Source organism: Polyodon spathula, chromosome 17 (assembly GCF_017654505.1).
Source record: "Polyodon spathula isolate WHYD16114869_AA chromosome 17, ASM1765450v1, whole genome shotgun sequence".
In the NCBI taxonomy this organism is placed as follows: Eukaryota; Metazoa; Chordata; class Actinopteri; order Acipenseriformes; family Polyodontidae; genus Polyodon; species Polyodon spathula.
Genome location: NC_054550.1, coordinates 26285514 through 26311341, shown reverse-complemented (window position 1 = coordinate 26311341; position 25828 = coordinate 26285514). Strand labels below are relative to the sequence as shown.

The window sequence follows — 25828 nt, the reverse complement described above, 5'->3', positions numbered from 1 at the left end:
TTATTGGTTGACTGCAGTCTTTATTACAGTAACTCCTATTTTTTTTTTTTTTTTTTACAGTACTGAGGAACACATGACTTGATTATTTAAGAGATAATTATATTATCATTTTCTTTAGCATTCGTTTTGTAAAGTTATTTATTTATTTATTTATTTAATCTCACCCTTTAAAAAAGTTAAATGGAGACAGGACAAAATGCTTGAAAATATGTCCCAATCAGTCTAAAAGTGGTAGACAGGTGAACAAAGTTCCACAAACAAATTGTGGATTTTGACTCACTGCTTTGTTTTACATGCGGTTCTTTCATTGTCACGGCCAGAACAGCAGAACACTAACTTTTGAATATATTCCAAAATCAGATGGTCTGTTTTTCTTAATCAAGTTAAAGACCCAAAGCATATTCCATCAGGCGATGTCAGCTCCCTTCATGCTGTCAAAATAACGAATGGGGAAACTCTTTATCAAGTTGGGTCCTGGCCTCTGGGACCAGGATACTTGTAAAACCCGCTTATTAAATAAAAACTAATTAAATTAGTCAAATTTAATTTTGTTAATAAATAGCAATCGGCCATTCCAGCAACATATGGAGGAATATGGGGGGGGGACGGGGGGGGGACAAACATTTTGTTCTTAAGGTACTGTATTCGTGAACTACTGCACAAAGTTAGGTCAATATAACCAATTTTATAAATGTACATATTATGTGGTTAACCCTTTACACTCTAAGCAATTTTCAACTATTGTTGCCAAATTGCCTTTCCCCTGTACAAAACACATTTCTGAATGTCCTAGAAGCATGTTATTTATATCAAAATTTAAAGCACAAATTTTTATTTTGTATTATGTGCTTCCTAGACTCTCACAGGTGAGAAAATGTAAAGAAAAAAACGCATTTACAAAAATGATCAGTTTTTTGTAAAACAAACCATGAAATCATGTATATCGAAATTTTTTTAGAAAGTTCCAATTTCAGCCCAATAGCACCAAAAATGACCAGAATACCAGAATGCAAACATTGTTTGCAATTTCTGATTTTTATTGGCATTAAGTGTTTTTCTTGATGTGCTTATGGATCAAAAATCCTTGTTTGGCCCAGTATCGCATCGAATTTGGTCTTGAACTGAAGCCTGGCTCCTCTTCTTTTGAACAAACAAAAATCATTACTGACAGAGCTTCCTAGACGGAGTTATAAGCCAAAACATCAGACTGAAGACTACCTCTTTGAAGGTTGATGTGCAACAGCTCTAAAATCCTTGTTTGGCCGAGTATCGCATCACATTTGGTCTTGAATTGAAGCCTGACTCTTCTTCTTTGGAAAAAAACAAGAATCATCGCTGACAGACATTCCTGGTCGGCGTTACAAAGTAAAAGGTAAGTGGCCCACCAGCGGGCAAAATCCCATATACCAGAGTTTATTTAAGCTGCATTTGATCCAAAGACAAAGACAGTTTAAACTGCTAGGTTACTAATAAAATATTTACATGGGGCCAGCAATGATTTTACAGCAATCAAATAATAAAGGTGGTCATTTGGAAAGCTGTCTAATATATTGTCAACTCTGATATTATTGGTAGTCTCATTCTTCTTCAATAAACAGATCTGACTCTTCTGTCCAAGCCCGGCCCCTGGATAAAGTATAAGTCATTCTGTGTTCGGTCCATATTCAATAGAGCAATCCCAGCTATTATTTAAAGAGCATTCTTTGTTATGTCAGACTCTGTTGACACAGAGGGTTTTAAACTATGTATTATCACTTTAATGAGATTTTTAAAAACATACATATTTTATCAAAACTCACAAAATAAATGCATCATTTTAAGTTTCATGTCGAGATGGCGTTTACCATAAATGAAGTATTATTTCGAATTATAGTTTTGTTTTACCCACTGTTTCTGTCAAAAGCAAAAGATTTAGTGGATAGTTGCCCTGTGAATCGCCTACTTCAATTGACCTGTTGAGACCATAGCCATATTTACAAGGGTTTCCTGACAAGATGGCATTCAACAGCATACAATCATACTCAATGCTCAATGGCCTATTGTTTGTTTTTAAAATATATATCAGATGCTATTACACTGTAGGAAGAATAACACAATAGACTCCAGTTAACTGGAAGCAAATAACTTAGGAATGCAAGTCAAGATCTCATAAGCACTCACAGGTTGTTTATTTTAAAAAAAAAACAATAACAGTGGTAACAGTTTCATATTTTGATAGAAGATGTGGTCGACGTATCCCATTATCAATTAATTCCTGCATGAATTACTGGTGTACGTTTATAATGACCTAGTGGCCCTTCAGAAAAGGATGTTATTTACCACCATGAGGGATCAGAGAGTAAAACTGCCTCTAATAGACCTTTCACAGTTGCCCATAATGCCTTGCTCAAGGCAGAGTTCCAGTATCTATGACATAAAAATTGTATTTAAGTGGATTCCTACACTTTAGTAATCGTGACCAGCCAGGGATTAAGGCAAAAGTGAAATCCTGAATACTTCCCAACCTAGTCCAAAGCACAATTGAAGTCAGTAGTAATGATTCTATCATTTAATTGTGCATAATAGCTGTGTCACAGTTTACCTCTGGATTGTTATTAGTGCTGTGATATGAGGCTCTATACTTAGTAAACTGGAAAACATCTGTCCTTGGTCATGTCACTCATGTGATACATTCTAATTTAAATGCCCAAAGATTAGAAAAAAAAAGTTGAATCTCAATATTTTTACTCAGTTTCCAAAATCATGGTTAAAAATGTTCCTTTTAAATACATGCTTCACTACAATATCATACTCGGTATAATAGATGACAATAAAAAAACAAGATCAATGTGGATAACACACATTACCATTGTAAAAGCATCAAGCATTGGTAAGATTGTAAAGTCAGAGAGATATAGTAAAGCATATTACCATACATGGTAAGCTACTGTAAATGCATAGTATGGGAAAACTGCAAAATGACCATGCAGATTTACTGAGCTATGTCCCAGAATCTCAATATATATATATATATATATATATATATATATATATATATATATATATATATATATATATATATATATATATATATATATATAACCATATCTGTTGATACAATCTACTATTTAGTTCTTCTATCATATTTGATTGTGATTCATAAAACTACAATTGACAACCTTCTAAATGTTTTAAATTGGTATTTGCCTTTTTAAATCCCATAAATACAATCTGTGAAATTAAGTGAAATGTTGCAACCTCTTAGTTTGAAATGGTGTGTTGGTTTGAGTGAGTTATTGTGTTCTTATGAAACATTATGTTCGGCAGGAAGTTGATCCTGTCACAATGTCTTTCGTACTGTTATCAAAAGTGTTGTTTTTTCCTATCCTAGCAAGATGCATTTCTCAAGCTGCAATAGCTGATAAACAAGGCTTCATGTTTTGATTAGACTCAAATTGGGCTCTCTACCATATGTATATTTCTTAATTAAACATTATTCAATGTCTGTTGAATAAAGACATGAGGACTGGGTGGAGCATAAACAAAGAAAATAGTAAAATCAATGAATATCAGTTAAAAGCCGATCTAAACTTAAAATAAACAATGGTAACTGTCTCTTTCCTATGGTACAGCTGTGTTTTATTGCAGTACTTCATTATCAGTTGTATGCATTGTACAACAAGCCAATATTACACTGACTGAGCACACGTTTAATATGTGCATAATAGATAACCAAATTGGGAGTTATTATCAAAATGCACACCTGCAGCCTAATCTGTATATTCAATTAACATCTTTCAAGAAAAGTCACAATAACATAGCAGCCATCCATGGGTACAGTTCAACATTATTATCTTCCTATTAGATTTATGCGTGGTAAAACAGACACATTTTCATAGATTCACAGATTTGTTTTGAACTGTGTGTATTTTTAACTGAAATGAGTTTGGTGGTTTCATACAATTCGCCATATCATTTCACAACTGTTAGTCTGCTTGAGACAGGACCAGCACTGGCCAGGGGAGCTCGGGTTAGAATTGGGGTTTCTTATTGGGTTGGGAGGGGAAACTCCTGAAGCACCTGTGGGCACTGCAGCCAGTCTTTGCCCTGTATGTTCAACAGCATTAAATAAATACACTTTTAAGAACCAGAATGAAATTGTGTGTGTGTGTTTGTGTGTGTGTGCGTGTGTGTGTGCATGTGCGTGTGTGTGCGTGTGTGTGTGTGTGTGTGTGTGTGTGTGTGTGTGTGTGTGTGTGTGTGTGTGTGTGTCTAGAGACATTCATAAGCAGTCCTCTGTGTGAATGGTAACCAGTAAAATAAATAAAGCTCTGATGTAATATACAGTTTATAATATTGCAAGGACTGGTTTTAAATTTCCTACACTGTAGAAATCCCAGTTTCAAGAATCCCATGTGAACAGGGATTGCAGTTTTCTTTTCTGAAAGACAATTCTGACTCATACGTTGAAGGAGTAACACAATCGGTTCTCACTGAGTCAGCTATTGTTTTTTTGTTTTTTTAATACTGTAATTTTGGGTCATGTTTTACCATATAAAACCTGTATATCAATCAAACATGTACTACAGCATTACAGTGCTACTTCAAACTACAGTAAATACATGTACACACTTTATCACACACACAAATGAAATAAAATGTTTAATTTGTATTTTATGTTTAAATCTTGAAATGAATATGTTCATTTCTAAAGAACATTGGGTGTGAAGCAAACATGTAATAGGGCTGTAAATGAACTACTATATACCAGATAAATGATAGCTATAGAATAGTCCACTGGATACATTAATATAAATAATGCCATTCACTCAACTGAGAGCATACAATATAAATGCTCTAGTTCTCAGATTAATGTAATTCCAGACACTTTCCTCTGAAGAATTTGGTCACCTGTACAAATGGTGGGAAAGGGGCAACATAAGAGTTGCAGGTCCTGCAGTGCCAAATCTCAAATTGTTCATTGAGCAATTTAAATAAAATCGACGGAATAGTCTATTGTCTTAACAATAGAACTGAACCAGCATTAGCAATCTCAGCCTGTGCAGAGGGGGAAACAGATGAGGTCATTTCTTGAATATAAAGGGTCATTAAAGTCGGAACAGATTTCAGGAGACCTAAAAGGGATTTATTGGTTTTGCAATCTCACTTAGCTCGCATAGCAGTTGAAAAGTTGAACTGCACAATGTATCGACTGTATCATTCAACATGTTTTATACAAGTATTGAATATCAAATGGACAAAAAAAATGGATTGGAAAACTTTGCATTAAGCTACCATGTAATCAGACTTCTAGAAGGACATTTGCTGTCATGAAAACCTGACTTCTCAAGACAAAAATGTTTAAACAGAAACATTAAACTGTGCCAATCAAAATTATACTGTTTGTGTTACTAATGATGGACAACACATTTTTTTGTTAAACTTAACACAAACTGTTAAAGTGTATAAGCATACCACATTTTAATGCACATATAAACATCATAGTGTAGCACTTGTATGTAACATTGTTACAGTAGGCTACCTAGTAACTTGTAATTAATGGACTACTAACGTTAGAAGAGTTGCAGATACCCGCATTACGGATTCGATCAATATTGTTATCCGTCCGCCCAGCAGTAATTTGGTGTGCTGATTTTCTTTATATATATATATATATATATATATATATATATATATATATATATATATATATATATATATATATAAAAACACGCGCATGTTAATGTATTTGAATATCTGTGTTTTACTCCCCCCTTGTCCGGCGCGTGGCAGCTTTGCACGGCAGATCAGCACGCGTCATCAACTACAATGAGAGCAGGATGGATGAGACAAAGTGCAGCTGTCTGCAACAGTTTGCAGATCCGAGTTCCCTTCTGTGCAGTCACCCATCCATTTAAACATCTGCATCCAAGCTCGAAAAGCCGGTACGTCAAAAAAATAAAAAAGCCACTTGTTTTAATGTCATTTTATAAAATCATAGATATTGTCATATTTATCGAATTTATTGAACACTATTTATTTCACTTGTCCATAATTCTGTCCGTTGCTCTATTTTGATTACAGTGTTTGTTTGTTTTTTTAATTACTTTTATCTGTTCTTAAACCTTGTAAATTAGAGATGTCGAGGCTGCTTTAAATGTGTTGTGGATGGATAATCTCTTATAATCAAGGGAAAGCCTATGTTAGTACAGATACACTTGTATTTGAATTAATGGCTGATGTTTAGCATTAAACCCAACTAGACTTTTTTGAAAGAGTATGTACAAATATATTATGTTGCGGATTATATATATTATATATATATATATATATATATATATATATATATATATATATATATAATATATATATATATATATATAATATATATATATATGGTAAGCGTAATTGGTGCAGCAATATTTATGAGATACCTAAATATGAATACATATAGTAGATGGAAATTCAACATTCAAATAATAATAAATAATAATAATAATAATAATAATAATAATAATGTATAAGGTACATTAGCCTATGTGTAATGTGCTTTATGGTAAGTAAATACTTCAGTGAATAAACATATACATTATAAAACAATTATGTTACATATTCTCCTAGTTAGCCACAGCTGTTTTTTGTGAGTTTGAAAATAGTGGACAGACTTTTACTGCAGAAGTGGTGTTCATACTTAGCTCCTTGGCAGATGGTGGGTGCATAGTATCCATGTATAAAAAACCTACATTATATTAGTCTAACAACAGATCGAGTCAAAAATCAAAACCCAAAGGCTGACATCTGGGAAAGCATAAAGACCCAGCCAGGTATTCAGTACTGAATTCAAGAGCCCATCTCCCTTCTGCCGCTCTATACAGGCGATCATTATCATTAATAGCTACATTTAGCGTGGACTGATGTTATCTCGGTCTCGCTTTTTATTTAATTAAGTCTATTCTGTTAAGCTTGCGTCATTGGAGTTGTTATAGGGCTCCGAATCTCAAATGAGCGAAAATGTATTTAAAAATATGCCATATCTCTCTTTGTATACTATAGGTAGATGTAGGGTCGATCTGTGGGTTCAGTTCAGAAAATTTAGGGGTTAAACACACACACACACACGCGACACTCCAAATTGCTGGAAGAATAATGTACAAAAATAAGGTTTCAAACAAGATTTTAAAAAAATTAGATGCTGCATGAACTTTTAATGCATTGTCTTACTGAGCAATGTCGTGTTGAATTTACATAACATTGATTAAGAACGCGTCAGTCTTAAAAATATATTTCTGTTACACTGAATCCACGTTTTGCAGTGTGATGATTATAAAATGTTACCACATTCGCATGGTAATTGTGTATTCATTGCCCATGGGTACCAGTGGTTTTGCTATTGTGATTTATCACGGTTACCTGCAGTTTTACCATGGTTGCGCATTGCTTTTACAATGGTGCCACTGTAAACCTTTATAAGCGGAGGTTTAGAGTAGGATAACGTGTACATACACATGCTTCCACAAAAGCAACCGAAGGTTTTATCAAGAGCTGCATTACCGTCAACATTAGTTTGAAAAAAAAAACACAAAGCCAACCTCTATTTGCAAAGCGACTGTTAAGCGTGTTGTCATAATTGGGTTATGTTTTGTCTGAATTGTCACAAAGCGCAGATGATTACCTGTTTGGCTATGTCCTTGTTTATTGTTGGAGTTGCAATTTTATATTAATACTGAAAAACAGACTAGATTAAAATGTTCAAGAAAAAAAAAAGCTTAATTTGGAGGAATGGTGTCATATGCTGTATAATAAAAATCGAACCGTGGTGATTGCGTTTACTTTCGCGGTGCATTTTTGAGTGTCCTCAAGATTTAACGAGCACGCTCACAAAGGTTTATGATTTCACGAAAACATAATTCTGATCGGACCTCATTATCATACAGCTGAATGGTTATCTACCGCCCCCCTTCACTCCTTTCCTTAAAAAAAAAAAAAAAAAAAAAAAAAACACATGAAAGGTTCCTCTGTGCTTGGCTGTAACGAGAGGCGCGCGACCCAACAATAGAAGAACGTAGCAACCATATATTATATATAGGTACACGCCAGACTTTGAGCCAGGCAGCCAGCACCACGAGCACTATAAAGCACAGTAAAAATGGAGTGAAGTTTGCTTTGAATACGAAATAGATTTCCAATAGCAGCAATCTGTTCTTTGCAAAAACCCACATCTGTTTAAAATAACTTTGATGTGCCGTATCGCTGGAGAACGTGTCATTTCGATTCTGATTTTTGTTTTTATTTTAAATAAATAGGTCAACTATATAGTTTCATGGGTAAAAAGAAAACGCATGAAATATTGTCATTATTTTTAAAAAATCTATACATTTCAATGTTAATTTTAAAAGAAAAGGGAAAAAAGAATTAGGTATCTAATTAAAATTTAACATACAAAAGAAAAATACAATTAAACTGAACAATTTAATATTTTCCCTTTTATAGTGCAGCAAGAAATATGATATTGTCTAATATCCATAGATCATTTCTTCTTAATTTCACTGGTGTCATTCGAGGTCAGATCATTAATCTTAAAGCTTTTATGTATAGCCAAAATAACAACATTATAGTCAAATGATATCCAGTTTAATAAATATTTTAAGATTCTCTAAAGGTGCATTTTACAAACAAAGCAATAGGGCGTGTATTAATAAAATATAATAAATACAAATAAAAAGTGCCTCCCCTATGTGTTGTAAACAGATCAACAGATGCTCCTCTTGTTAATGCTCAGGCGTTCTCCTCTGGCGGTGGACAGAATAGCAGCAGGGCATTAATTCGGATATGAGTGCTGTTGGCATTCACTAGTAGTAGTACAGGGGAAAAAAATTAAGATGGGGCGGTGTTCAGACTCAATCGAGGTGATTGACAGTTTACATAATGAGAAGTAAGGGCACGAGGCAACTATATAAACAGAGCAAAGAGAGAGGCGTTCTCCATTTAGTAATTGTAAGACCTGCGGATAGGTTGCAACTCCAAACCCTTTAACACAGACGCAACTCCTTAATCCTAAACGAAAACAACCTTAGCCCAACTGGAGTATACACACATATGCAAGGTGGAGTCGATTAAGAAACGAAAGGTACCTTACTTTGGATATTGATTTTGATATATCTTCAACCTGTACCACTGGGATCACTGGAATTTGTGTAGAAATTACGCGCTTTGGATTTGGAGCACTTGCAGGAAAAGAGGATCTGGACAGCTGGTTAGACGACTCGGAATATTTTATATATATATATATATATATATATATATATATATATATATATATATATATATATATATATATATATATGTATGTCATAATATCCCCGGCAGTACTTGGATTAGGTGTGTTTTTAAGAAAGAGGAAAAGGGCTGCATTGAAAAGAAAAGGGCTGCCTTGGAGAAGTGGAAAGAATGGCAGCTTGCTTCATTTTGAGCATCGCATTCGGTTTAACATTTTTTACGCAGGTAATTGCAATGTGTTTAGTGTTTGCAAGGGTGATGGGGAAAAAAAGATGTCTATATTCGAACACCGTTCAATATTTCTTATTGTTCTGCTGTATTTTTTTATTCGATTTTTTATTGTTTTTGTTGTCAAGGTGTCGGGATCGGGGGTATTCGAGTTGAAGGTTCACGAGTTTCTGAATACAAATCGTTTGCTGGCTAATGGGAATTCGTGCAAGCCCGACTGCAGGACTTTCTTTCGGGTTTGTCTGAAGCAATATCAGTCGGTTGTATTACCAGGTGACTGTATCTTCGGCAGCGTTGTTACCCCGGTGCTGGGAAGCAATTCATTCCAGGTCATCGATGCAGACAGTTCAAGCAGCCCTATTAGAATGTCCTTCGACTTCAGATGGCCGGTAAGGCAATGGTAGCTGACACAGAAACCGCGCTTATACGAAGAGATAATGAATGCATATGTGCAGTTTATTTCTATTTATGTATCCGTGTATTAAATGGAAATGAAATGCTTAATACCAATGTCATTTTAATTTCGATAAGCTAAACGACAAAAGGCAAAACAAGTGCAAAGATACCACTATTATTAATAACGTCGCGTCTAATATTACTAATCTATATAAGAGTATACCTTGCGTTTGTGCTATGCTTTTAAGTGTGCACACATAGAATGATACGTACTAAACATGCCCGAGTGAAAACAATGGATTATTAATTCGCTTTAGTATGCAATCATATTTCAAAGGCCATGCGTTGTTATCTTACTAGTATGTGTTTTTCTCGTCTGTTGGTGTTTGTGTTGTATGTATAACTACCCCTTTCTTGTCTTATTTTCCGTTTGGTCTTAGGGGTCGTTTTCTTTAATCATTGAATCCTGGTATGCTGCCTTTGATGACCTACCTGTAGGTGAGTGCAACAAACTCCTTCACCACAAGGGGGAGAATGTTCTCCACAAAATGCAGTGTTGTGCCAGGAAAGAGAAATACAGCGTTTGTGTATGCTTTTACAATGTATATTATATACCAAAACACGTTATTTTATTGTTTGTTTTAGTATACCATTATTTCATTTTTGTCTGTCTTACGTGCTACAGTAGAACTTCAATTCGTTCAAATTTCCTTCTTTCTCAATTTCAAACACAATTGCACTTCCTTTGGTTTATTTTTGGCGTGGGAAAGTGAGCCGTTCTTTGGTGAGAATATGTCAACCTTGCCAAACGCTTCTGACCGCCTTTTCCTGTATTTTACACCTTTTTTTCTATTCCGCCCTTTGGAAAAGGAATAATGGGTTTTGGATGTTTTGTTGACAAAAAGGAAGAGGAGATTTCAGTCGCAGTAGAGTTTATTGAAATAAATGCTGTGTGGGAAAAAAAAAAAAAAAAAAAAAAAACTTTAAAACGACATACTGAAATCTGAGTACCATACTTAGTTGCGTTTTAGTTTCCCAAACTCAAGTCATTATGTTGTTTTACATAACCCTTTAATGAAAAAAAAAAAAAAAAAAAAAAAAAAACATAATGGCATAGTTGTAGAACATTAAAATGTGTTGTTATTATTATTATTATTATTATTATTATTATTATTATTATATTATTATTATTATTATTATTATTATTATTTTATGTAATTGACGTTTTATTATCCCCGTTTTCTAATTTCAGACACAACCAACCCTGACTTATTGATTAGCTTTTTTGCGATCCAAAGAAATTTGGCTGTAGGGGAGGAGTGGTCTCACGATGAGCAGACTGGCAAGCAGACGGAGCTAAGGTATTCTTACCGGGTCATCTGCAATGAAAATTACTACGGCGAAAGTTGTTCCAAAAAATGCACGCCCAGGAACGACCTTTTTGGCCACTACATCTGCGACACTGATGGGCAATTATCCTGTCTCCCCGGCTGGAAGGGAGAATACTGCGAAGAACGTAAGCAACAAGAGAAAATCATCTTCTGACCTAAAATATTTTGGGTTTTGCTTTGAAGTTCTGAATTAGACAATTAGATAGCAACCGACTGAAATAACACGACGAATAACTTCCCTTTTAACTGCGTTGCTGCGTTCTGTGTAATTATTGAGACAAACATATCATAGATATATATTAGGGTTAAATATAAACATGGTTCACAGCTGTCCAGATTTGAAGTGTCCTGATTTTAGCGCTCCAAACCACTGTCTGACTGCTGCTAATCCCAAACGCAGGGAGCATAATAAAATTTAAACCAGGATATACGCGTGCACACTTGATTCACACGAATGAAATGTGCGCGCTGGTGTGGTAAAAAGTGGGTAAAAAGCATTTGCCTTCAAAGTACCAAGTTTTTTACTTGACAAAGGTTACTTTGTTAAAACATTAAATACACACACACACACACACACGCTGAATCCCTTTTCAAATGAATCGCAAAGATGAATAATACATGGTGGAGCGCAGCATTTTTTCTATTTTTTTTTTTTTTTTGACCTGGTGCACAGAAATCACAGCTTGGTAAATGTAGCTTTGGCACCCATGTTTCACAGATACAGTCTGCTCGTTTTGTTTACTGCTATAGACGCGTGTTTGTTATCTCGTCGAATAACAGTATGTTGTTTTAGTTATCCCGTTGTTTTTGTTAATTCAATCCTAATTAGCACGTAGGGCTTTTGAAATAGGCGCCAAGAAAAACCCCGAATTTGTGCCGCCCCTTTTTTTTTTTTTTTTTTTTTTTTTTTTAACGTCTACTTTAAATAAACAAACGCGTGCTGGAGTAATCCCCCCTCCCTATAGCACGAGTGCAGTGTTACTTAATCCCAGGCCAGCGTTCTGCTGGAAAAGCAGCACGCGCTCCCGTTAATCGCAGCATTATTATCCGCCACGCGCCTCTAAATTGCGGTCTCTATTGTTGAGCTAGGAGCACGGCAGCTGCAAATGTGGTTCGCACAGCCTCCAAACAACAATGGAGCAGCTGTCCGCTATTCAGAGCAAGCATCTGTTCCGGGCTAACCTGCCGTCTTGTAACCATGCAAAATCAATGTCACATACAACACAGCACAAACAGCAGCAAATGAACTGGCTTCTTCAGCATAGCAGGCCAACAGAACAGTTTGGGTTCAATTGCCCTTGAAAAAAGAGACAAACTGTCATGGTCAAGGAGGGGAATAACATGTTAGTTGCTGTCCCTGAAGCTCAGCTGGTAAATACAGAATGCATGCATGTTTAGTTCAATTTGACACAAGCAAGCCTATTTTGGAGGTAATACATGTGTGGTTGAAAAAGGACAGCAGTTGGCTGAACTAATGTCATTGTATTCTCTTTTGAATTTCTAGCTGTCTGTCTTGAGGGATGCAGCAAAATCAATGGAAACTGTTCCAGCCCGGGAGAATGTGTGTAAGTGTGTTTTGCTAAACCTGCGAAATTCTTGTTTTAATTTGATTGCAAATTAATTCTAGCCTGGTCAGTATGCTGTGGGACATGTATTTAAAGACCACCGTTTTTAAAATAAAAAAAATACAGTACTCCCATGAGTGGTTAGACTGAAAGCAAAAGTGTGAAATGAGAATAAAAAACTGAAGTTCTGTTGATGCACAGGTGTGTAACGCTGGTTGGTTTCTTCTCTCAGGTGTCGGGCAGGCTGGCAGGGCCAGTTCTGTGATGAGTGTGTCCGTCATCCAGGCTGTAAGCATGGCACATGTCAGTCATCCTGGCAGTGTACCTGTGATGAAGGCTGGGGAGGACTGTTCTGTGACCAGGGTAAGTCCAGTCAACTTACTACATGTTCTATATGGTTATTTTTCGGTAGGTTTGGTTATAGTGTGTAACACCCAGCCCTGGAGAGTTCATTACTACTGTGTTTTGAGCTCACTCTGTAACTTTGCAGTTCTACTACCCTTATCACCTTGCCTAATATAAACTTTGGATACTGGTATAAATAAATAAATGAAATGCATCATTTATTTACATGATTATGCCAACTGAACTGTTAAGATGTTCAATAATGATTTTCGACAAGTTGTTGCGCATGTTGGTTGTAACATGTCATCACACATTTAAAACGTGAAATAAATTATTTGTGCAAATAATGTGCAAATTGGGGTTGGATAAAACAGTGGCTGTCATTGTAGTTGTTTTAATGTGGCTGTATTTACTGCCCTATTGTAAATAAACCCAATTAATACCAGAATCTTAACTTTCAAGCAAATGTAAAGCCTGTTTAAAAACACTTGGTACTGTGAATAAATTTACCTTGGCTTTCTGTGTGTTACACAATTTATTACTCTTTCTGGTACAGAGCTTCATTTAGCCACCTGCAAATAAAAATAATGAAAGGTTGGAATAAAAGGATTTAATGGAACTTTTTTTTTTTTTTTTGTTCTCTTTTGTTTCCAGATCTTAACTACTGTACTCATCACAGGCCATGCTTGAATGGTGCTACTTGTATGAACACTGGCCAGGGCAGCTACACCTGCACCTGCAGACCGGGCTACACAGGTGTGAACTGTGAACTGGAGTTGAGCGAGTGTGACAGTAACCCTTGCAGGAACGGAGGGAGCTGCACGGTAAGAGACTGTCCTCCAGCAGATGTCTCGGCATAGAACAACAGGGCTTTAGCTTCTGATGTAGCAAACTGCAAAATCTGGAAGCAGGTTTTCTGTCGCAGGGTGGAAGACGTGTATACATACATTTGTAGATTTTTACATTTTTACATTTTGACCACTTGTTTAAAACTTTTAAATTGCTTTCCCTGTCTCAAGATGGCTTCCCATGTACCCGCATGGACCACTCAAAACTACATTTCCCATCATCCTCCTGCTCACATATGTAACTGAAATGGTTTTACCAGTAAGCAGGAGGGTGATGGGAAAGGTAGTTCTGAGAGGTCCACGTGGGTACATGGGAAATATTAAAACAATACACACACCTTACGTAAACAGTTGTAGCAACACATGGGAACATGTAACACAAAAAAATAAAAAGGTCCTTATGTACCTTTTAAATAAGAGCTGGTGTATACAGTGAAAATATCAGGTTGTTCAAAGTTGGGATGTGGGTAGATAATTCATTTAATTGAGGTAAATATTAAACTGTGTTCTCCTTTGTTCCCCTAGGATCTTGAAAATGGTTACAAATGTACTTGCCCTCAAGGGTTTGAGGGGTCTCATTGTGAACACAGCTCCTTAACCTGTGCCGACTCTCCTTGTTTTAACCACGGTATCTGCTCTGAGAAAGACCACGGGAGAAGCTATATTTGCAATTGCCCTCGTGGCTTCACTGGTTTAAACTGTGAGAAGAAAGAGGACAAGTGCACCAGCAACCCCTGTGCAAACGGTAGGCTCCCAATATCTCTGCCTGGTTTACAGCACATGTTTGTACAGCATTTCCATCTCACATGCACTTAGCTTCAGCCCGGAATGCAAGAAGGTTTCTATCCTTGGCAAATGTTAAAAATAGTATGGGAAAACATGTCCCCTCAGTTCACTGAGTCTGTGTAATTTCCCTATCATCAATGTACAATGTGCAATACAAACCATCAATTAGAAGAACCAAAGGGATTGAGGAAACAGTTTTAAATAGATCGCTGGTCCTTACAGAGTGGGTTGAGTTTTGATTAACTGCCAGACAATGACTAGGTTAACTATTTCATGTGTATATTAGTAGTTTGTGTGACTAGGGAGCGTGTAAATGTGACACTGTGGGGTTTTACATAATATTTGTAAGTGTAAATGTTTTTTTATTTATTTTTTATGTCATGCCACCTTCCCACAGCGCCCTTTAAAAGCGGAATGGTTTTCATACTTTTCTTGTTTGTTTTCGTTTTTAAGGTGGACAATGTGTTGACCTTGGCCACAGTAGGAATTGTCGTTGCCGCCCTGGGTTCACCGGCCAGCGGTGTGAGATTAACATCAACGAGTGTGCGAGTAAACCCTGCAGCAACGGAGGCACTTGCATTGACCACATCAATGATTACACATGCAGGTGTTCTCCTGGCTACGGTGGCAGAAACTGTGAGATCAAGACGAGAGACGAATGTGCTTCCGACGCATGTAGCAATGGGGGGACCTGTCTGAGTAGCACCTATGGCAGCAGCTTTTATTGCAAGTGTCCCATCGGCTTCACAGGTACCCGCTGTGAATTCTACCCTGTATCTATGCCCAACTCAAGAGATCAGACCTTTCCCTGGGTGGCGATTTCATTGGCTGTGGGTCTGGTTGCCTTGCTAATGTTGCTCTGCATCATTGTGGTTGTCCTGAGGCACATACGGAGACAGAGAGACTTGGAGGAACAGGACTCGGAGACCATGAACAACTTGTCGGATTTCCAGAAAGACAACTTGATCCCAGCGTCGCAGTTGAAAAACACCAACAAAAAAGTGGACTTGGAAGTGGACTGTGCTGTCGAAAAATCGAACTATAAACACAAAAACTACCACTTGGACTACAATTTAGTTAAAGACTTCAAAGACGATGTGTCACAAGAGGATAAATGTCATAATTGTGACAAATTGTGTCCGGAAGAAAAGTTACTGTTAAGAATGCACGGGTAAGAATTGAGTTTCTGTAGTATGTTTGGCAGTTGCAGTAGCATTAGTATTTGAATTAGTTGATTGTAGACTTTGATTTTTACTCCCAGTCTCTGGTGACTGTGTTGGAGAGGAAAAGAGCGTCATTAATATTGTCTGAGGGAGGCTTGGCTGAGAAACACACAACCATGTGTGTTTGACCTGGCCAGCCCTTGACAGACGCTAGGAAAGAACTACTTCTCCTGTCCAGGGGTCGCTAGAGACCAGCAGGAATATGTGCCAACACTCAACCTGTTATCTAGGAACAGACATAAAAGAACAGCATCGAGGGTCATTCTGGGTTTTACTGGGAGATTAATAGAACCCATCTCAGTCTTGTGACTTGCCAAATTTAATGTGCTACAAATAAAATTCATAACAAAACCTGAAAGGGCTCAATGCAATTATTTGCATCCCAGTTACGACAAGATTGTTTATTGATTGCTTGAGCAGATTTAGTATTTATGAAAAAGAAAATGTTTGACACGTCTGTGTTCTGTAAAATGAAAACACACAGGGACCGATTTCTAAAGCTTTCTTTGTTTAGTTTAGTTTTTTTCTGCCATTTTTATGACATCCAAATTGTTTCTTTTTTGTTCAGAAAAACAGTGGTAACATTTTTATTTGCTTAAAAATCATTCCCTTTTCTGGTCAAATGTGTCAATAACACATGATATCACAGGCAATGTCTAAAGTTTTAACTGATATCTTTAACAATACAAATACAATTGAGGTGTTTGCTTCACGTCTCAAGTGGACTTCGGCTATTGTTTTGCAAGTTGTCTAAAGTTTCTTTGTGATCTGTGTCCCCAGTGAAAAGCCAGAGTGTAGGATATCAACGATATGCTCCCCAAGAGATTCCATGTACCAGTCTGTGTTTGTAATAGCAGAGGAGAGGAACGAGTGTGTCATAGCAACTGAGGTAAATTACTTGTCTATTCCCACATGGTTTCTTGATTTGAATTACTGGATCCTATTCACAAAACTTCACTCACACTTTATATAGACTGTTCTGTTTTTAAAATCAATTATGATTCATTAATAAGGTTTGGTTTGAGGTTAAAATCATTTATGGTCTATTTCTAAAGATAGTTTGTGTGTTTTTAAACCCTACATTTACGAAATGTTAATGCTTATTTATATATATATATATATATATATATATATATATATATATATATATATATATATATATATATATATATATATATATATATATTTGTAGCTACTGTCATTTTTCAAACAATTAGATTAAGATGTAGAATTAGTTCAATGTATTTTCTATTTGTGATTTTAAGCAGACTTTGATTTAGTCAGTCCACATCCATATTTTATTCTATACACTTGTTTTAGTCAAACCAGTAAACAGATCACACATGTTGCATACTTATCTACAAAAGCAGTTGAATGTTTGTTGAAAACATGAAGTTTTTGTATTGTAGTGTCTTATGTATTTTTTTTTATTAACAATATTCCATGGATTGAAATATAATGTAAAAGTAGTTTTCTTTTACTTTAATAATAACGGTTCCTTTTTGTCCCAACAGGTTTAAATCTAAAAAAACAGCAATACACCTCAAATGAAAAGGAGGAAATATCTTCTGCACTGTTTACAAAAAAGACACACTGAGACTGAGAATTATTTAAATGCAAATCGCTGCTCTTAAAAACTATTGAGAACTGGATAGAGCTAAGGACTGATTGCTCCAGAAATGCAATATTACTTTTAATAAGTGTTAGAATGTATCTGCAACATAGGGCTGAGGCAAATCATGGACATTTTGTATTGGGTCTGTATTCCCTAATGTACAAAAAAAACCTCTAGATTTGTGTAAAAATATAAGCAGGAGAAAAGGATCCCTGTGAACTATCCCACCTTGTAGCGATAATCATAAAGAGACAGCCAAGGAAAACAATGGAAGCTGGAAGCTTTGTGCTATGCAAGATATAGGCAAAGGGTCGGGTTGGAAATAAAGAGAAACCCTCACAAGACATGGAAATTTAAAATATTTCAGAAGAATGCCAGCCACTGATGACGTCATACCCGTGAATTGTCATAATTTGAAACTCACTGAAGGTTGTACGCAGTCCAAATCCCTAAGCCTTAAAATTGTTTCAAGAGACTTCATGATTTGTTTTTCATCTTTTCTTGGATCCTTTGCACTATTGATGTTTGTAAATCAAAATTAATATATATATATATATATATAATATATATATATATATATATATATATATATATATACACATACACATTTGGAAACTTTAAAAGTGGGACTTCTATACTGTACATCAGGCAGTGCCAGCACAGTTCCAGATGACAAAATCCAATTCCTTTCTTAATAATATGTAACACTGCCCATATTAAAAGAACTGACTATCAAACCATGGACTGCCTATAATTAGTGTTGAAATTATGGAACCAATAATGTTATTTAAGATTGGTATTTCACTAGTTAATTTAAAACAAATATGAAGCTCTGATCTTTCTATGTTTTATAAGATTGTTTTGTATATAATGTATATTTATAAGAAAAAAGGTCTGAAGTGTAAATGTTATTTCTTCACACTTTTTAATTTGATGTCAAAAATTTGAATTTTTTCTTTTTTTTTTTTTTTTTTTTTTTAAAACAATGAACGCATTCCTGGTACACTGATGTTTGCTGGTTTCATTTGTCTATTCGCCATGCTGGACGCTGCTTGTTAGCCACAATATAGGATTAGCTGGCAGTAAAATGATTTTTTTTAAAGAAAGTAAATTAATTGGAATTGTAAAACGTGCACATTTTCTTTAAAGGAAAGAGGAAAACCCGCTCTTCCAAATTACAACCCTTTACCTAAATGTTGTACCATTTCTAATCAGGAGACTGACTGTAAGGATTTTAGTAGAACAAACAGCTGTCAGAACAAGATTACGAGTTTTATTAAATGGCAGCCAGTTAACATGGGACATTTGGGAAATTAAATAAAAGTCCTTACCTGTGAGGTCCCAGACATCAAATCGAGGTGGCTAGAAAACCAACAGGATTACCTAGTTTGATCTTAAAACTAACAGTACAACAAAATACATACACCGCTTTGTTTTGCATACTTGAAAGCTTTACAAAAGAAAATGGTAAACGATTGGCTTGATTCCTAGAAATTATGCCTTACACACCTCTCTCTCTCTCTCTCTCTCTCTCTCTCTCTCTCTCTCTCTCTCTCTCTCTCTCTCTCTCTTCTCCCCTCTTGTCTCCAGTTTATTGAGTACAAAATTAGCTTGAAATCCTAATGCGTTTCCCAGGCTACCAAAACCCTTAAGCTGGAATTCTGAAACAAAAACAAGCAAAGAGAAAATTATGGGGGGAGCATCTACTTAACAAAGCAGAGCAGATGCTCCAAGATCAGGCACAACACTGTTCAAAACCAATATATGCTTTCCTTCTTAGTGAGCACAAACTGGTGACCAGGTAACCCAATAACATAACACACACACAAAAGCTAAAATCACCAAGAAACACTCTCCAGAACCTAACAAAGCAACAAATAACTCTCAAAAACAGATCTTCAACACAGGCACAAATAGACTAGAAGTAGTACTCAAGCCTCTTTTTCTAAAAAAAAAATCTTCTCATTTCAATCCAAATGTCATTTTGATACAAAAAAATAAATATTATTAACAATTCCTATACATGTAAGTGTCATGCTTTTATTCTAAAATAATAATAAAAAAGATTTAAATTCTGAGAACAAAAATACATTTAAAAAGACAGTTTAGACATTAATCAAGTCATTCTACATTATTTACTTTCCAAATTTTCACCTTGAAATATATACAACCTTGTTGCTATGTACAGTACAATCAATGGTGTCCCAGTTCTTCTGGGGGTTAGTGTATAGATTGTTTATATGTAAATGTCAGAATGCATACACTTGCAGACTGCATTGTCTGTATAAATATTAAACCTAAATTAGCATGCTGGATATATTATATCTTCAAACACAAATATTTTTTAAGCCAATTTAGCCTTTTCTGTGTCAGTTGTTTTTTAAAGTACTGAGGTGGTAACAGACGGATGTTTACAATTCCAGACGCATTGCAGCAGCTCATTTTTCTGACTTTTTATGTTTTGTCTTCCGAATGAAACACATAATCCGTAAATCTGAACTAAAGCTGTAGCAACAAAGTAGACAAACCTTTTGGCTAATGCTTTTACAAGTGTTGTATAGTACAAAAAAACTCTGAATCAATATTTTGTTTTATGTAACTTAAAAAGAAAATGATATGAATGTATATTTTTATTTATCCAAATAGATTGCTTGGTGTACATTGGAATAAAAACATACATCATGATGAAAAAGGATGACCACAGTAATAAGTTCCTTAAATGGACCAACAAGACACATAAAAAAATAAATAAAAATACAGCACATCTCCAGTTTAAGCCATTTAAACACACAAAGCATTTTCTTGTGCTGGTGAGTTCAAGTCAAGCACGTCATAAAGATAAAGGTTACATAACACTGTATAATTACGCGTGTAATCCTTCCGAATAAAATGTTGGCATAAAACATTTTTACAAATGTAAAGTACTGTGTCAAGTGCATTTCTGAACATTTACTGTAATTATTGAGGTTATTTAAACATTAATGTTACTTAAAGTTATGGCAACACATTTGTCAACAATATTATGAATACCTATTGTGCCAGTATAATTATAGTTATGTAATCTTTATGAAGGTGTTCAATAATACCACCTTTCATAGTGAACCACCATCACAAAGGATTTTACAGAGATAGATATGGGAACTGCATTAAATGTAGAGTCACTTACAACAGGACATTGATTTATCATCTCATTGGCAGGATGGAGCACAAGGAGTGACTTGCTCACGGTCACACAGTGAGAGTCAATCACTGCAATTTGAACCAGTGACCTTCTGGTTACAAGTCCTGGACTTTAACCAGTGGACCACACTGCCTCGGTTATGGGAATGCTAAGTTCAGTGCAGTACAACATTTTGGTAAGCCCCACACAAGAGAGTTAGAGACCTAAAATTTGCTTTATGTGTTTGCTGATCCAATTATATAATCCATCTGAAACACGATGTTCACTTCATTCTCAACTGTAATTACTGTAAATGCATTCTTTGATAAGAAATGCACTGCAATAACTTCTAGTTTGTCTTTAAATGATTTCCTCTGACATTCCAGCCAAAGCACTTGTTATCACTGCAATCAGTCATCTGGTAAAACCTTTGAGTTGCAACCTGCTATAACCGCCCTCTTCTCACCCACCCCCCCCCACCCGGCGTGTGATTTCCCATCTAGAACCTTCTCTGGGCTCCAGGTTTCACTCAAATAGCCAAGCATTTTCATTGTGTTATAATCACAGCTTCCTGTTTGTTACCAAGTGACATCATTTCCGCTTTCCTGTCTGATTAAAGCCCAGAGCAGACCAGCCTAATGTTTTTCTCACGCATCACTTTTTAAAGAAACGCCACTACAGTAAATATATTTGTTTTCTCAGGAAAATCTCCTCACCAGAGTCCCTGCACAATAACATTTGATTCAAAATCTGCATTATGGTGCCGCCACTAAAATAACAGTAGGAAAAAGACTCTCAGGAAAGGTTGTGTTGTATTGTAGGCCACCATGAAATTGACAGAACCAAAACTGGTAATAGATAAGTAATTTGGCACCAAGAGTCAAATTGAGCAGCCATGCTCTCTTTTTTTATATTTTTATTGTGTTTATATTTTAACAGTTTTGGTGTTTATACTGTATGGGGTTGGGGCTGTTCACTTTCACTTTATGAAAAAAATAATATGAGGCCCTTGATTATGAAAAATAAAAAAAACAGCCGGAAACTAAGGTAATTTTAGCAACATTTATCAAATTAAGGTAATTTTTGCAAGCTTTTCTTCAGTTTTTCTATCTTTAGGTAATGCATGATTCAAGTTGATCAAATAATTCAATTTTATAAGATAGACCTGTTTAATCTCTTTTTATAATGCATCATCCATTCAAGAGGGATGAAACCTTGTATTTGACAGCCAGTACTACATAAAATCCTGTCTGTCTTTGAACTGCTGTGCATAAAAATGGATTAGACCAGCGGGACCCCCTTTGATATCGGCAGATGCCCGTTTGAGAGTGAAAGAAGCAGAAGACAGCACTATTTATGTCTTTGTGGGACCCTGGAGTTTATCCTAAGGTTCATGAACACATGAATGTACACTTCTGCACCCAGATCACAACAACACACACAAACGCACTCACTGTACAGTCACACAGCTCTAACCAGATCAATTTGCATATCAAAAACAGGCAACAAGAAGGTAAGTAAATAAATATTGCACTATAGTATAGTACAATAAATAAAGCCTCCTGAGTCAATGTAAACTTGTACAGCAAACAAGGGCCTCTAATTTAGAACCTTCAGTCTAAAGTACACACCTGTGTAAATGGCTGGATTGATTAATGCACAGTCACAATGGAAGCAGATCACTTACAGAGCTAAAGGTAGGTGCTTGATAGGCAGCTGCTGCAGTATCTAAGACTTCACAAATGAAAGCTACAAAGTGATATTATAAATAAACACTAGGAGGCACTAAGGAACAGTAGATTTTTTTTTTTTTTTTCTGGACACCCAGGAGGCCAATTTTAGTATGTAATAAATATATGACATTTATATACAGTATATATTTAATTTGTATATTATAAGAAAAAAAAATACTACATTTAAAAAAAAAAACACACAAGAAAGAAAAAAATAAAGCTATGTTTTGTATTACGAAAAATGTAGGAATATCAGAATATTATCTTCCATTCACAATATTTAAGACAATGGAGTATATTTAATTATCTAAACTGTGACATATTTCCGTACTGCTGTCCTAATATTTGTAAATGTACTCTATGGCAAACATCATTCAACTATTGTATTCAGTGAGGATGGTCAGTATATCACACCTTGAAAAATGAAGGAATAAAGCTGTTAAAAGAAGAAATTAGATTCATTTGTGCAAGGATTTATAGCGCATGTGCAGTGATTTATTATTGGAGTGTATTAAAAACAACCTTGTACACTGTACTTCAGTTATGTACTTGCTTTCTATATATATTAAAGGGGTATTTTTTTATATCATATGCATTTTCATAAGAGTTAACTTCTACTGGTAATACCCTATCGCAGTATGTGTTCTCTACTGTTCTGAATGATTTCTGTTTAGCTCTTCAGTTAAAAAAAAAAACAAAGTCATTTGTTAAGCACTAAAAGGTGAATTTCTAAAAATGGTTTGAAAAATTAACAAGTTAGCAGTAAGTTCTGTTCTTACAATAACTGTGTTTTTCACATGTTATTATAATTTAAAATAGCAATACAGCTAAAAGCCAATATCACTACAACAACTCTCTATTGAAGTCAAGGAAGTTCTTTGAGCATTTGTAGTATGACAGGAGACCTGACTAGCCAAAGGATTGCTCTTAAGCCATAAAGAACAGACATGTATAAGAGGGTGGAAAAACTGTTCCTTAAAATCCACATTTGGAAGTATGTTAGTGGAAAATCTATAATATTGCCGTAATTGTTCCTGAACAGATCAATCTGTCATTTTTTGGTGTTCAGAGTCTTGTAAAGTAAAACTAAATTAGTAGTGCAGGAAAGACACCCCTCAAAACAGCAGACCAGTAAACTCTTTTATTACCTTAAAACTACAAATATGCCCACACCAAGTTATTATTATTTATTACTTATTTGGCAGATGCTTTTATCCAAGGTGACTTATAGGTGTTACAGGGCAGAACAGGGTTACAACGCAAGAGTCATATTTCAATACAGTACAGTTTACAGTAAGTGCGATAATAGAATACATTATGAACTAGGATGCAACAAGTTAGGATTACAACCAGTTATATCTACAACGACATAATAGTGCAATAGTGCAAGTTGATCTTTAAAACTAATATTTCTATAAAACAAAGACATGTTAGGTGTTAATTTAAGTTAATTTAACTTAGCACTAAGAGTAGGGACAATGGAAGCTGAGTAAAAGTACGTTCAGATCTTGTAGGAAAAACTTTGATTCCATTCCATTCTGTCCTCGGGTAGCTGGTGTCTCAAGGACAGGAACCTCAATAGGGTGAACAGTCCGTTTCATGGCTTGTCTTACGACAGCAACTCTTTCTGTACACGAGAAAGATAACGTTTCAGTGGCTGCACTGTGAGGCACAATGAAGTCCTAACCTAACAATAAACACGTCATGTCCTTCACAATCTGTAAACAGTCAATGTGTGTCTACTTTCTCTGTAGGAATTACTGTAATTGCATTTTGAAGACCCTTTCCATTATTGTCCTTGCTTGGCATTTTCATCAAACAAACCATACATATGTGCATACATCTTTATGGTCTTACAGCTAAAATAATATTGGCCCCTTGTTAAATTAATTCCCTACCCTAATGCCATGAAAAAAGCTCATATTTTACCATTGTTAAAGAAGCTATAGAAGCTGACATTCTAAACTAGTAGGTTTCTGTGTAAGTTGGTATTTTTGAGTTAGTAATTAATAATTTGCTAAAAGACCTCTCAAGTCAAGGTTATTCCCATAGTAACATTAAAATAGCCAATGAGTAATCAATGAGTAGCAAACTGAATTTGACATGATACATAAATCTTAGTTTATAAATGTATCAAACAGTCAGAAATCTTTGTCCATTGGAACCTAAAACTACCTGGAAGCCTCTTTGAGGAACACTCACACATCTATTTAAGTGATAGAGCCCGTAGATGCGGGCTCTACCATGTGGTAGATGACCGCGACTGGAGTTATGCATCCCGAGCCGTAGTCGAGGGTGCTAACGAAAGGAAGCGGACCAATCGTTTTCTAATCATGCGTATCGCTAAATAACTCTTGATTCTTATATTATCTGTACATGCGGTACTGTGACAATAGGTTACAAAAAACAAGGTTCATTCTGACACGTGTTAACGGATGCAATAAACACCAATACATACTATTATACAAACGTTTATAATCTAATGTATTTATTTTATGTGCCTATATTCTTGCTAGGATTTGGTTGTAACGGTATGAAACTATTAAAAATATTAATATTAAACCACTAGTATTTTACTCTATATTCTTTTTTGTATGCATTCAGATGTTGAATTGAATATAGGTTAACTTAATACTGGATTGTGCTTGTTTCTTGGGAAATGTATATCTCTCTGGATCTGGATGTCCTGAAACAAATCAAGTTAAAACCTGCTTAAGTGATATTCTAAGTATGTCTAGTGTTCACCTTTTCTTTTTGTAATGTATTCATAGCGCTTGTATTAAATGTAATACTTGTTGACAACATTGATTGATATTAATAACACTGACTAACACTGAGGCGGTCTTTAAGCGAGGTTTCAATTTTTTTTTTCTTTTTTTTTTTTTTTAAAGATCTGTCACTGTGTTGATCATCGAAACAGACCCAAGGGATCACGTGAAAGAATGGAACATTGTGAATTTCTACTGATACACTAAATGTAACACAGCATGCCCACAATCAAGCCCTGAGCAATATCTGTATAACAATATCCTAGTAACAATTTACCAACCTATATAAAAAATATTATAGTAACGCCCCAAAACACTCTACTTTCCTATATTATACTGCAGTACATACTATATTATAGGGTACGTTTTGGGGTGGTACAGTAGTTTTTTTGTATATCTGCTCAGGAGATTTCGTACGTTTCAGTTATTTTAATCATATGTTTTCGGTCCTATTCTATTTTGTTGTCATGATTAATGTGATCTGAATTAATAGGTGTTGAATCTGCACTACACAC

The 25828-nt window shown here is 35.4% G+C and overlaps 1 protein-coding gene across 1 annotated transcript; it reads left to right on the top strand.

Annotated features, from left to right (window-relative positions):
* Window positions 1-9272: 9272 nt before the first annotated feature.
* dll4 (delta-like 4 (Drosophila)) lies at window positions 9273-18261 on the top strand. Its single transcript, XM_041276434.1, has 11 exons — window positions 9273-9480; window positions 9612-9872; window positions 10320-10377; window positions 11132-11395; window positions 12775-12835; window positions 13068-13198; window positions 13835-14004; window positions 14554-14773; window positions 15268-15985; window positions 16818-16926; window positions 17552-18261. The coding sequence occupies exons 1-11, from the start codon at window positions 9427-9429 to the stop codon at window positions 17555-17557; spliced, it is 2052 nt and encodes a 683-aa protein (XP_041132368.1). The 5' UTR covers window positions 9273-9426; the 3' UTR covers window positions 17558-18261.
* Window positions 18262-25828: the final 7567 nt, after the last annotated feature.